Source organism: Phaseolus vulgaris, chromosome 7, assembly GCF_000499845.2.
Source record: "Phaseolus vulgaris cultivar G19833 chromosome 7, P. vulgaris v2.0, whole genome shotgun sequence".
In the NCBI taxonomy this organism is placed as follows: domain Eukaryota; kingdom Viridiplantae; phylum Streptophyta; class Magnoliopsida; order Fabales; family Fabaceae; genus Phaseolus; species Phaseolus vulgaris.
Genome location: NC_023753.2, coordinates 29974633 through 29989039, shown reverse-complemented (window position 1 = coordinate 29989039; position 14407 = coordinate 29974633). Strand labels below are relative to the sequence as shown.

General features: G+C 34.0%; 1 protein-coding gene across 2 annotated transcripts; it reads right to left on the bottom strand.

Moving 5' to 3' along the window:
* Window positions 1-13528, bottom strand: LOC137828129 (sucrose nonfermenting 4-like protein). Of its 2 annotated transcripts, none has more exons than XM_068634579.1 (15): window positions 13365-13528; window positions 13166-13248; window positions 12915-13090; window positions 12593-12677; window positions 9609-9788; window positions 4680-4787; window positions 4507-4566; window positions 4304-4393; window positions 3556-3687; window positions 3077-3221; window positions 2837-3010; window positions 2303-2366; window positions 2119-2188; window positions 614-731; window positions 1-500 (listed from the first exon to the last, which is right to left on the bottom strand). In XM_068634579.1, the coding sequence occupies exons 3-15, from the start codon at window positions 13049-13051 to the stop codon at window positions 406-408; spliced, it is 1458 nt and encodes a 485-aa protein (XP_068490680.1). In that variant the 5' UTR covers window positions 13052-13090; window positions 13166-13248; window positions 13365-13528; the 3' UTR covers window positions 1-405. The 2 variants fall into 2 exon arrangements, with proteins under 2 accessions (XP_068490680.1, XP_068490679.1); XM_068634578.1 differs by having other exon boundaries at window positions 12915-13072.
* Between the last annotated feature and the right edge of the window lie 879 nt (window positions 13529-14407).

Sequence of the window (14407 nt, the reverse complement as noted above, 5' to 3'; positions counted from 1 at the left end):
GAAGGAAAAGACAAATTCATTAAAATGCAAGCATAGCAACTTGAAGCCATGAACTCAGCAGTCATCATAAAATTCTGGAATGACAATACCTATGACTTACGACCAGCCAACGATGTGCCGCACGCGGCTAAATATTTAGCTTATTACAGATCTTTTATTTTTTTTCCTCCTTGATTTCTGTTAGCACAGGACACAAATTAAGCATCTGTGCCAGCACAAAGGAGAAAATCATAACATCGTCAAGTTGTTTAAAGGATAAATAACTAATATTCCCTCAAATTACAGACTCTTCTCCAAAATAAAGCAAATGACTGCAGATTAAATAAATAGTTCTGATAAAACAAGTCCTTTCCTGGGCTAGCACTGCAATTCCCTTTATGCAAAATGATAGCCATATCTCTCCAATTAGCAGCTTAACAAGAATCTGAAGATGTCACCTATAGAAATGATACCTTCCACACGCCTGGTACTCGCCTCCACAACCACGAGTCTTCTAACACCTGTAAAGAGAAGAAAATTGGTGAACGAATAATATACTATTGGTTTTTTCTTTTTCTGGCCCACCCCTCATCATGAAGAAAGGGGGAGAGGATTGTTAGTGTAGAAGAAATACCAGGGTTTGCCAAGCGCTCCATCACTTTGTGTAATGAATCAGATCTCAAACAAATATTATAACTCGGCCCATTGCGAAGCGCGGAAGGAAAACCTGCATCTCGTGCCAAAAACAATGCCTGCAACAGAAAGTGCAATTTATAGGAGTTGATGATAAGACTATTTAGTAAGCATTTGTTACGTGGACTCATTTGAAAAGGAAAATACTTATAGAAACTAAATTGAAAACGAGCGAAACGATAGGGAATAAAAAAAAATTAACCTAAACGAACATAACATGCTCCCCAGACCACTATGTGGTCAAATTTTTCATTAATAAAAGCCTGCATGAGTAACAAACAAAAAACACCGCATCTATGCTAGACAAGCACATCCTGCAGTGAAGGTATAATTACAGGCCTCAATCTATTAGCATGCAATACTTGCATACTATTCTCTCGTGCACTGTGGAATTACCAGAAAGAGGGGGTTGAAGTAATGAGCTATATATGGCTTTCATGTGTATAAACATATGGATGAGTGAGTTCAATGTTTATACTATGGGATGTATGCTTGGTAGAAGTGAAGATGGGAGGAAGGAAACAAGAGTGGAAATTTATGAAGGGCGTTTACAAAATATACGAAACCTTTTCTTTTGCGCATTTTCAAGCACACTCTAAAATACCAAAGCTAGAGTTCACTCTGTCCAAGATGAGCCTAAACCTCAAGTATATTTTCAATATAAAAATGCTCAACTAACCAATATTCATGCTGACTCAGACTCAGGCTCAACTATAAGTGGCATATTGCTATTATATGGTTCAGGTTCGAATACCACAAAACACGTGTGCAACTAGTGATTAGGAGGAAAGAAAAACAAAATAAGAGATACATTTCATTGATATATGATCATTGCTAGGGGTTAGGAATGATTGACTTTTAGTTGTAGAGGACTAAAGACTGCGGTGACATTTGTACGTAATAAGTTGAGTCATCAAAACAAAACAAACTACACTATTAATGAAGGGTAATGATACCTTCAGAATACCAATTTTTTATATAACTACATTACGACTCTCAATACTATTATTTTAATATTTTTTAATATTATTTAATTATAAATTTACTTTTTATTATATATATTTATTTTTAAACACATCATATAAACAATAGTATATAACTCCATGAATTGTCAAACTATCATTTTCCATTAATTAAGCTTTCATTACAAAATAAATACAATATTTCAAGATACAAAAATGTTTTTTTGACACTCATGTTCCACCCTACACCTCAATAAATATTAATATTTTAATTTTTTATAATTTTTTATAATTTTTTTAATTTTAAAAATTATTTTAACATTTTACATTTTACTTATATTTTCTTTAAAAAGTTTTTTTTTTAATTTTTTTATTAAAAATATTAATATTTTGTTGTGAAAGTAAAATGGAGCAAAATGTCAAAATATCATCGGCCTTCAGGAAAAGTTACCAATACAGTCACACGAACTCAGAGAGAGATTACCTGATGGACACTAAACACATCCAGATTTATCCTTGCATACATTTTATCTTTAACCAAGGCAATAATATCTCTGAGAAGAAAATATCAATACACATCAGAGACACATATTCTTAAGGAACATCTCCTTTTAAGTATAAAAATGAGAATTACACATGTGGACAAAGGAGAAAATGAGAGTTTCTACCTTCTTGAATATATATCAAGTAATGAATAATTAACATCCACAATTGGTATTGAGCTAATTCCAGCTGCAAAGAACAGCAAACATAAGATACCACAAGATATAGAATAATTATTATAAATGTATTTTGCTATATAATAAATCAAGAATTATGAAGTTCTTAGCTTCCATTGCAAGGGGAAAATTATTCACGTACCAAAGAATGAAAAACTCCAAATTTGAAAATACCAAGGTAGAAGTGGTATATCTTTTTCTTTGTAAGATGGATTAACAAAAACATACAATTGATATGATATTTTCGGATTTGAGTCCCATCATGCAGTTTTGACCCACTCAGATGTATCTATCCAAAAGATCTATCTTTTAATTTTCTGTTCCCTTCCTTTAGTGATATACACTTTTTAAATATAAGACTTTGAAAAATTCCTTTTGTTGAGGAGGAAAAACAACTGCAACTTACGGAAACAAAATTAATGACCATTCAACATCTAGCTAGAACAAAAGACTTGACCCGCTTTGAAAGAGAAGAATGGTCACCTTGAATCAACAGAGACAGAGCTTCGCCAAGAGAAGCATGTGGCCATAACATAGCAAGTGGCTGTTTATTGGATTCCTCCGATTTTGATACCCATGTACCTATAGGTATCGAACTAATTGGTAACTGAAGAATAGGCAAGGAATCCGAAGAGTGCTTAAAATGCCTGCATATACCTGAAAAGTAAGTCCATACATTAGTTCCAAACCGTTTATGCATAGCCAATAAATCTAGAAGCTTACATTTTAGTATTTCTGAGAGGGAAGCAAGGTGTAGCAGCTGAGGAAATGAATCATCCTCTGAAGGGGAATGGATAATAGGAACTGTTGCCACCTTGTTTTGCAAAATTTTTAAAGCAACATCTTTTAGACACTCAAGGGGCCCAGCCTACAGAATAAGTATAAACATAGCATGAAATACTATACAATCATAAAAGACAACAAGAATTCACAATTAGCAGGACGTACAAGGCTAACAGGCAACCTCTTCAAAGTTATAATGTTGAAATAAAATTTAACTATCTATGTATCCATCGATCAATAAATATAATTGTAACAATCATGTTGTAGAATCCCTGATTAATTCCCTATTCCCAGAGCATAGAACCTTTTGAACTTGCCTAATAAGTTAACAATATCACAAATATATGAAATGGGAAAATTAATTTGATATGTGGAATATTTGTCGCAACTGCTCAGGAGCATGTAGCAGTTGCACTTACATGAACTAAATGTTGAGGGTATTTTCTCCCATTACTATCAGTTACGCATTTTTGTTCCTTTGCCTCTCTCCATGCTGCTATAGTATGTGAATCAAGTTGTTCTTCAGTCATGTTTGATCCATGAATCCTCAACTGAAATTAAGCATGTTAGATGAGCCACAGAATTTACAGAAACGTGCTGTGTATTTCTCCATAAGAGTGCTCTATAAATCAAAGATATTGAATAAGAGCGTATTTTAGAGAAAATTTTATGTATGGGCTGCATATCTCTTATTAACTGCTTGATCACAATCAATCGATGGATTCACGTCTCCTAGGTTACGCATTGACTTAGAAAAATCTAATGTATGTACCAACTCAACAAGATAAAAAATTATTGCTTCAACAAGGATACAACAAGGAGAGGGGGAAATAAATTGGAAGTTCCAGAGAACAAAGCATCAAGGGGATCCCTCCTTGAAAAAAATCAATAAAATTTTATGTGAAGCCAAAATGATAGGTAATTGGACCAAAATAATGTTTTACACCATTAATGTATGCCATGAATAAACCAAGAGAATAGATCAAGTATTATCATATTCCTTGTGATTTCTTTCAACTGCACAATAGTATAAGCATCGTTGAAGATATACATTTGGAAATTTCAATTTTTGTGGTTATTTACAATTTGGCAAGTCTTCATTTTTCATTACTTATACTGGAACCTGAGACGTGATATTTTTTATTAAGTATGTTATTCCTCACTAACCTCTTTTAGTACTAGAATGAAGTCCATAGCACTAAGCATTCCAACAAACTGGCTCTTGCTAGAATCCCACACAGCAGCTATAGATATTCCCTGTAAGCAGATAAACATACATAACGAGTCTGGGTGTATTCTCTAATGTGAAAAAAAAGAAAAAGATAAACACTTGTTCATTATTAGTGTAATGAGGGGAAGAAAAAACATACTTCTTGATAAAGAGCATGGAATGCTTGCTTAACTGGTAAAGTTTCATCCAAGGCAACAACCTAAAATTGCAAATCAAATCTAAAGCAGATGAGTTTCACATAAGAACAAGTAAGCTATTATTGAACGGCCAGTTGGACACATTAAAAGATTAAGAGAGAAGAAGTATTATTACCTTGCCTGACTCGGGAAGCAACTCATAAGCAGTTTGTGAAGACAAGAAAGTAGATATACGATGTCGTGAGACCTGCAGATCGGACTCTGAGATCCTCTGTTTAGCTTCCTGAAAAAGTTTTAAAGTCAAGGTAGATTTTTTTTTTGTGTAACATAATTTTGAGACCAAAAAGAATTATGGAAACAAACTAATTATACCACCCTTTTAAGAAAAAGATATAGAATACGAAGATTTTCTTTCTTTCTTTTGAAGCAAACATAGCTTAAAGGATTCAAGAATTTCCGGCATCATTTTTGTATTTATGAGTAAAAGAAGAAATATTACTGGAGGAAAGAAAGAAAGTACATATACACACCAGAGAGAACAAGTTAACAACATCTTACATAAGAAAGAAACAAGCAAAAGAAACAAAGCTATCAATAGAATGAGGTTCTTCAACCCTTTTGTACATATGTTATAAAGACTCAGTTAAATAGATTATAGGTTATACCCAAAAGAGATGCTAGAAAAATGACAGTCCCATTGTTAGATCTAGAGGCTGAGAAGAGAGTTCTTTAGCATACAACATATCTCTCCTCCAGCCAAACATGCCATAAAACAGCATAGACAGTGCATCAATATAGAGACTTCTCATGTTTGGAAGAAGAATTTCTCTATTATTCAGTTTCATTACTTACATCTTATATATATACATACATTTTTTACTCTTCCAAGTTACACGGTTTCCACTAAGGAAGGTACAATGTCAAGTAGTTGACCTTCTATCCACAACTGAACCTACATAATTAGCATCAGTATATGCCTCTAAACTAGCACTCTTGTTTCTTTTGAATAAAATTCCTCTTCCCAGTATTCCTTTCAAATACTGAACAATTCTAAGAGAAACTTGTAAATGTGTTTCCTTTGGTTGATGCATAAATTGGCTAATTAGACTCATACAAAAGCAATATTTGGTCTAGTGAGATAGATAAATAAGTCTTCCTACAAGTCTCTGATACATTTCTATATCTACAACAACATCATCATCTGCACTTCCCAACTTTGAATTTGGATCAATAGGTGTGCTTGTTGGTTTGCAGGCTGTTTTACCTGTTTCCAGTAACAGATCAGTAATGTATCTTTGTCGAGATATGAACATCGCTTTCTTGGAATGGGCTACTACTTCAATTCCCAGAAAATATTTCAACTTTCCTAAAGTCTTGATTTTAAATTCTTTGGCAAGACATTGGTTCAACCTTGGTTGCTCCTTTCATCATTTGCAATAACAATGATATCATCCACATAAACCAATAGAACTGCTACTCCCCCTGAATCAGAATGCTTGATAAACAGAGTGTGATCCCTTTGACTCTGTTTATATTTAAGGCTCATCATGATTTTGGTGAATTTCCCAAACCATGCTCTAGGTGACTCTTTCAACCCATATAGTGTTTTTCTCAACTTGTAAAATGTGTGGGCCTTGATTTGTCCTGTATACCCAGATGGTACTTCCATGTATATTTATTCTTCAAGATCCCCATGTAGAATTGCATTTTTCACATCAAATTGATGCAAGTTCCAATCATGGTTTGCTGCCAAAGACAAAGTTACTCTGACCATGTTCATTTTTGCAACTGGTGCAAAGGTCTCCACGTAATCCACTCCATAAGTTTGAGTGAAATCCTTTAGCCGCCAGTCGGACCTTATAGCTCTCAATAGCCCAATCAGCCTTGTATTTGACTGTGTAAACCCACTTGCATCCAACAGGTTTTTTCCAAGTGGTAGGATGACTAGTTTCTAAGTATTGTTATTTTCCAATGCCTCCATTGCCAAATCCATGGCTTGTTTCCATTTTTTTGTCAATGCCTTACATGCAAAAAAAATGTATGATTGTGGTATTTAGGTTTGTGAGAAAGGTTTTATGGGTAAGTGAGAACTTTTCAAAGGATAGATAATTTGCTAAAGAGTAAGGTGGCTTAGTAGAGCAATTGGGAGATCTAAATTATGGTCTACATGTGCAATAGGTTCTACAGAAAGGAGTTCATTACTAGTAAGATCATCACAATTAGTAGAATTAAGATTTATAATGTCAAACACGTTTATCTCATGTAAATGATATAGGGTTGAAATCTTGAACAGAAGTAGATCATGGATGGCCTCTCCTCTTCGGGTATACACCAAATTTTTTCCAAACTTTGTATCATCATATGGTTTGATAACTGGTTTTACAAATTCATAATTTTGACCTGCAGATCCAAGATTTTGTACCACCTCCACTCCCTCCCTCTCTACTTCAGTTTCAATGGGATTACTCTTTTGACCCTCATTTTCTATACAAAAAACAGATTTTAGAATATAAAAGGCTTATAATTTTCTTCTCTTAAACTTCCCCCCTGAAGATGAGGATGATTAAAACAGCTTACTTGCTCATTGAAGGTAACATCCCTTGACACAAATATTTGGAAGGAGGATGAAGGCATTTATACCTTTTTTTGTGTGACAAAATATCCTAAGAAAACACATTTAGTAGCACTTGGGTCAAGTTTTCCCCTTTGCTATTTGTGAACATGTAAAAATGACACACCCAAGTATTCTAGGTGAAAACTTAAGTGTATGTGTTATGTGTGGATAGAATGGGTGTAGAACTTCCATTGAAGTTTTTAAAGACAAAATGGTAGAAGGCAATTTGTTAATTAAATAAGTGGCAGTAAGTATAGATGTAGAAATCACATTACTTGAGAGATCTTTGGTAAGTTTTTGTACAAATATCAGGTTTGTGGACAATGTAGAAACATGTAGCACATTTTCAGAATTATGGTTGGGTTTATTTGAACATCTCCTTGGCCAGCTGCCATTATCATGTTTCCATCAGTCGTGGAAATTTTTTGTTACTAGGGGAATATGTGGAAAAGAATTTAGGAAGAGGTGTCATACGTCAGTGGCTCCAGAGTCTAAAATCTAGTAGTGGGTGAAGGTGTATTTGAGACATTAAATCCAACAGAAAATGGTAACTTGCTAGAATATGTTAATGAACACATACATGTGGGTTTTTCTAGTTTACTAAGGAAGGACCTTACTCTCTTTAACTCCTCATAATTGAGGTGAATAAAGATCCTCCTTGATTTTTCAGGAACAGCAGCAACATGAACTGCTTGAATTCCTCTCTTTGGAGGACCCCATTTGTATCCCCAATCTTTGTTCTACGGTTTAGCATGCAACTTCCAACATTTGTCCCTAGTGTGGCGTGGCTTGTTGCAATAAGTACGCCATACTCCTTCATTTTTCTTTTCCATCTTTGTAAGTTAGCCTCCTTTACTTTCGTCTGTAACCATGGTTGTTATTCCTTCAGCAACCATTGCTGAACTTTCTGAAATAGGAGTCTCTAGCATTAGACTCCTCCTATTTTCTTCACTCCAAATAATTTCCATGACTTCATTGAGTCGTGGAACTTTCTCCCTTCCCAATATTTGAATTCTGACTTGATCATATTCTTGGTTTAGATCTACCAAGAAATCATACACCCGATCCTGTTTAATATACTCTCCTAGAATTGTTGAATCCTCGGAACACTTGGCCTTAATGACGCTGTAGTGATCCATCCAATTACATCCACAAGGCTTTAAGTTGATTAGCATACTTAGTAACAATCTTACATCTTATATATATGCATACATACATTAGTTGTTGGATAAATTTGGAAACAAGCATTGTCTAGAAACAAATCCTTCAGATTGTGAGATTGATATGTTAGTAATATAAACATGATACAACCGATATACAGAATTAAAAAACAATAGCAATAAAATCTGAAACTTCCTAAAATATCTCGAAGAGACTTTCCCTCCTTAGTTCTACCAAAGCCTTTGAAGCTAAACGGAAGAAATTGTTCCACAAAATGGGCAAGGGAATGTCCACAAAAAAATATCTCTCACCGAGAAAAGGAAAATCCTTAAAGGAATCAGGTAAACACATTTGACCTTGAAAATTAGTAAAATAATCCTTTAAGAATAAGTTTCTTCTAGTGATTTCCTTTTGCTATGTCACTGTGGTAAGAGGAACAAGGCTGTTTAAATATTAATTGTTCCAATAAACTTAAGCTATTAAGTGAATGCTTAAGATTGGGTGCAGAACAAGACTCATTACCTAGATTTCATTATTCTTAATTTGTTTTATAGTTTTTTACTGCTGCACACTCCCTTTCACAAGTGCCCTTTGAGCTTGACATGCATTAGTCTACTATACTCTTTGCTGACATTGAACTTTTTATTTTGAAAAGTGAGGGTGTGATGGATTGAAATCCCAACCACTTGGCCATAACTCATAAGAGGCTTTGATACCATGTCAAATACCAATTATCCCAAAAGCTTGTGAAAGATGAAGGCTAAAGATTGGTTTTACATCATCATAAAAGGAAAATAAGTCACCTTAAAAGTAAATAAATCTTCATTATTTCTTCTAACCAATAGATAATTGTCATCTTAAATTCTAACTACGGTAATTTAATGAGATGGGATTTACTATTGCCATGACCCTGTTAGCAACAAATTTACTATCACATATATGGTTGTTACAAGTAAGCTCAAAATTCCTATCCTCTTGCAAGCAAAGAAGGATCTTGCACTTCTTTTGGATGGATTCGGGAAAGGTGAGGAATAGTCATGAATTGATAATTTAAAATCTCAAGTTACATCACATCAGCATCTTCTTGCCTTTCATCAAAGTCAGAAACGTCTCCTACATAGGCAGTTTCAGACATGATAAAAATGTCCAAGTAGGACTAAAATGCATGCATGCTGCATTATGCTAACAGAAGAAAATATACTTTAAGCATGAAGATAATTATAACTGTCATCCACGAGTAATAGTCTATATTCTTTATAATACTATCCAAGCATAATCATATATGAAACAGTACAAGGCGATAAAGATCGTAAGGGAGAAAAAACTCACCACATGCTCAACGACATCAGTGTCAACCTCCATGTGGGATCGACCAGTTGTTTCAGCACTTAAGATAGGAGGTAAAATAACTGGTTGTCTCACTAAATAAAAATTCACTATCCCAAAGTTCCCATATACAAATGGCTGATGCTCATCATGCCGCCACTCACCATCTACATTGAATTTGTACTGCACAGAAGAGGAAACAATGTCATAACCGTAATAATAAAAGAAATATGCTTCCATATTATAGTCTTTCCTTAAATATCAGATACTTTGCAAGACACCTGTATTATATTAAACAAAAATAGAAACAAATTAGGGATTATTACAAGCCAGAATGTAAAAAGCGTCAAAGAAAAAGCAAAAACAAAGCTACAAGTTATGTCATCATATAGAACAAACATCAGAATTTAACATAACGGTTGATCGAAAAAATTTAACATAACGAAATGTATTCATGCCAAATATGCTATGAGTTAAATTTTTAATCCTGTTCAAATTATAAGAACCAAATCTACTAAATGTCCTTGTTGAAAATATAGGGCTTAAGGTATTGTTGGAGGGAAGTAAGAGAATGGTGATCTTGAATCAAATTCTCAATTTTTTTGTGTTCAATATTTTTACAGAGCACAAAGCGCTGACCCTTCTTTATACGAATACTATATCATAGCTAAAACTAAATAAAGAAAATGGAAACTAATCCAAACACATGATTTAAGATACTCTTATTCTTCCAAGATAAATTAAGATACTGTTGATATTCTTCACATGTTCTATTACTCACTCTCCAGTTAAAGCTTATTAAGGTTAATAATCTAAAGCTTATTGGATATGTTCATATATTCTTACACTCTTACTCAAGTTTAAGCTTATGGTTGTTTCAAATAAACCCTTTCAATATAATATGGACTCTACCGAACATAGCTGGAATGATTGCCGTCCTAGAGAGTTAGCTGGAATGTTGCATGACCAGGTGCATGACTTATCGGTCAGATTGGAGAAATCACCATTAGAATGATTCAGTAGGAGGCTGGTAGAATCAGCCCGTTTGTCAATAATCCGTTGGTACATGACTCACTGGTAAAACTAAGTTACCCAAATAATCAGCTGTGAAAATAAAACATTATGACGAACATCAGATGGTTTTGGATAGAGACAAAGTGAGATTACTTGGGACTGAAGAGCAAGAGCTTCAGGGACGGAGACTAGCAAGGCCAGACCATGTCCAAGACAAAAACGGGGGTGAGAGATCACATCTGGTACAAAAACTGACCATGGCCAAACCATGACAAGGACTAAGAATGAGGCTATAGTGCATCTATGACAAAAAATTGGGGGCCACAGGAAAATTTGCCAGCAGTGGCAAAAGGGAGTAATCAGATTTTAAGGAAACTACACAGCAGAATAATGACATGACCAGTCAAGGAGCATGTTGCCACTCTAATATCATATTGAAATTATGTTTTTAATTATTGAAGGAGGAAGTTGACAGAATACAAAGTTTGAATAAATTCTGGTGTATTTTAACGTGTTACAAGATGATATAAAATACAAGGCACACTTATACTAATACAGTAATACTATATCATAATGTTAATTATATCAGGAAACAAATCATGATGTAACAGGGAAATATGAAACTAATCTTGAAAGGTAATCAAAGATGCTCTAAATTATGCTAAGATACAATCAATACACTATTACATATTCTTTTTAAATTCTAACAGTCCATAAATGTAACTATAAAAATGTTTTCACCTACAATAAAGAAATTGATTCCCAAGGAAAGAACGAATACAAATAGAAAGATCATAATAAAGTTATATATTACTGAAAAAATTCATAACTGATCAAGAGTGTATTACCCGTGTCAATTCATAGAATAGCTCATAAAGCTGAACCCCTACACTCTTTTTTTTTTTGCTTTTCAAGGGATTGAATAAAAGTTCTACCCAAATCACTGTTTGTCCTTGGCATTTGAGCTAGGCCAAAGCATCAGCCAAACAAAATTTTAGAAAAATCAATAACGTCAGAAATTGCTCCTTCAAATGAATCAAATTTAATAAAAAAAAAAAGGGTTTAGTTCTCGGTGAAGTTATATCTCATCTGCTCCAATCTATTGATTGGAGGAGGATGTAATGAAGCAGCAAGAGGTTCAATCCTCCAATAGGCCACGTAAGCACTTGCACCTTCAATGTATCTTTGAAAAGGGCATGATTATATATGTCAGTTCTTCTTTTTATGGGATGACAAACAGTAAGAATAAAAGTTAATACAGGCTTTCAATTTTTAGATTTGGAAAATTGATGTGAATCAACATGACATAATAAAATATTTTGTAAATGGGTAGCTTGAGCAGCAATGCGTCATTCTCAAGAGTCGTATTATCAAAGTTGTAGATAGAAGGTAGTCTAATCTTCCATTTGGAAGACACAGAACTTAAAGCATTAGATTAGATGGTAACATCAACAACACCTTTTAATCTAACCTACAATCTAGACGCCCATGTTGTCTGTGAAAAAATTGCTTATATGACTTTCTTGAATGATGCAAATTACCAAAAAGTTCTCGATTTTAAAATTCATCCATTGACATTTAATTTTAAAATCGTATTTACTGCATAAAAAGAAGACAAGACAACTATTATAACTCATATGAGGGCCATGCCACTTTTTAACCCATAAATATGGTTATAAGTTATAAAAACTCCTTAAGAAAGATAAATATCATCATGAAGTTATTTACTTGTTTCTTTGACTATTCTACCGCATTAAAATCTAATTATTTAAAGGAATTAATTCACATGCAAGCTCCTTCTTTATCCTTTCTCTGTCAGTGACAGTGATCTCATTATCCCCTACTCTGATCAACGGAAAGAGGTGCATTCTGACCTACATGCCGTTGACCATATAAGGGAACAAGACGTAATTTTTTTTATTATAAGTTAATTCCTGAGGTTTGCAAAATTCAAAGAGGCCACGCCAAACAACCTGATGATATCCAGGCATTAAGCCGCAAATAACTTCAAATACACTCGGACATCCTTGCATGGGTGACATGGGTACTGTTGTCCATCTGTGTACAAAAAAGTGAACATATTTAAATTAATTATATTGTGCAATTAAAAAAAACAAACACCAAAAAGTTAGAAAACAGCCAAAAAAAGCAATCAAAGTGGCAGTGAGTGACACACTTACACCGTCACACGGTCACACTTCCCATGTTCATTAATGCACACACGCGTATCTAAGAACGAAACGGCCACAACAGAACCACCGTGGCAATAAACAATTCAAGAATACAAGTTCTTACCTCGTGAAAGACCCCGTTAGAAACACCATTCTTCCTCCGTGAGGCCAGACAAAACGCTTCGGGATCAAAACGGGCCCCACAGGCCCACCGCTCATGTGCCTTCTACTCGACCCGAACATTTCCACGCCTAAACTCATAGCTCTCTCCAGCACCAAAACCTGCAAACTCAACCAACACTAACAATCGGAACAATCTATCATAGCAGAGCAGAGGTGACCTCAATACTAACGCCAGCAGTGCTGCATGCATACCTTCTCCGCGACGAAAAGTCACAAAACTCGAAACTCGAAAACTCCGAACTGTGAACCGAGCTTCTGGATCGAGAATTCAGTACCTGGAATGAACAAAACTCAGTAGCTCCATCAAAGAAGCAATAGAAAGACGAAAGTAGAAACAGAGAGTTCAGTTTGACACAAAAAAAAAAAAAGAAACGAAGAGAAATTGGATTACGAGTAAAAAAGAGTGGAAGGAATTGTTCAAAGAATAATGCAGCAATGAAGCAAGTAAAGCATGTTGAATTTAGTTTAGGTTATGAGGTGTTGGTATATATAGGATGGTGGTGCATTGTGGAGTGTGTTGGTTGAAGAGTGAAATGGAGGAAGAAAGAGAGAGATGAAATGAAATTGAAGAAGAAAAGAATAGAAATAGGGAGAGAATAAAGGAAGAGAGAGAGGGAAACAAAGAGAAAAAAAAAAAAACAGAGTCCGCAGTAAAATTGCGTGCCCCTGCCAGCCCACCGTTCTAAAACGGGAAAACAACAACACAAACGTCAAAACAAAAACGCCTAACCGTCATTGGATTCATGCTATTCCTGTTGCTATTACCATCTAGAGAGAGAGAGAGAAGAGAGAGAGAGAGAGAAGAGAGAGAGAGAAGAGAGAGAGACTAATCTAATGCTATTCATGCTAATAACTTTCTAATCATTGTTGTTTTTCTTCAACCAGTTTTCTTAATGAACTTTTGCGACTCATCAAGCTATTTACTAACTTAATGATCTCTAACACATACATTGTGGAAGATGAGAGCTCCCAATAAATGGTCTTAAATAACTCTAATAGTATCTAAAAAGGGAATATTTTAAGTTTAACTCATTTTGTAAAATCTGCTTTATAAGTGAGGTTTATAAGTGAAGTTTGTAATAACATATAATATTATGAAATGTTTTAATTTCTAATGATATTAAAAAAAATTGTATTTAACCTTGTGACTTTAATTTTTTTATAAAAAAATCTCAAAAAGAATTTAAACTTAAAGCCATGATCCAAATTATGACTTTAAATAAAATAAAACCTAAAGTTATCTTTAGTCTCACAATTTTAATAAATTTGATATTATTTTTATATAAATCATATATTTTAACACGACTTTAATTAAATATATATATATATATATATATATAATTTCTACATTTTAAAGTCATATTTCTAAATATGACTTACCAATTTTCATATGAAAAAATAAAAAATTATCCATTTCAATAAATATCATAAAAA

Coding starts and splice junctions, on each gene's coding strand:
- LOC137828129 (XM_068634579.1), bottom strand. CDS start 13,051: ATGAGTTTAGGCGTGGAAATGTTCGGGTCGAGTAGAAGGCACATGAGC. Junction 4,788..9,608: donor CTGATGTCGTTGAGCATGTG/GTGAGTTTTTTC, acceptor AAACTTTTTCAG/GAAGCTAAACAGAGGATCTC. Junction 4,394..4,506: donor TCCATGCTCTTTATCAAGAA/GTATGTTTTTTC, acceptor ATCTGCTTACAG/GGAATATCTATAGCTGCTGT.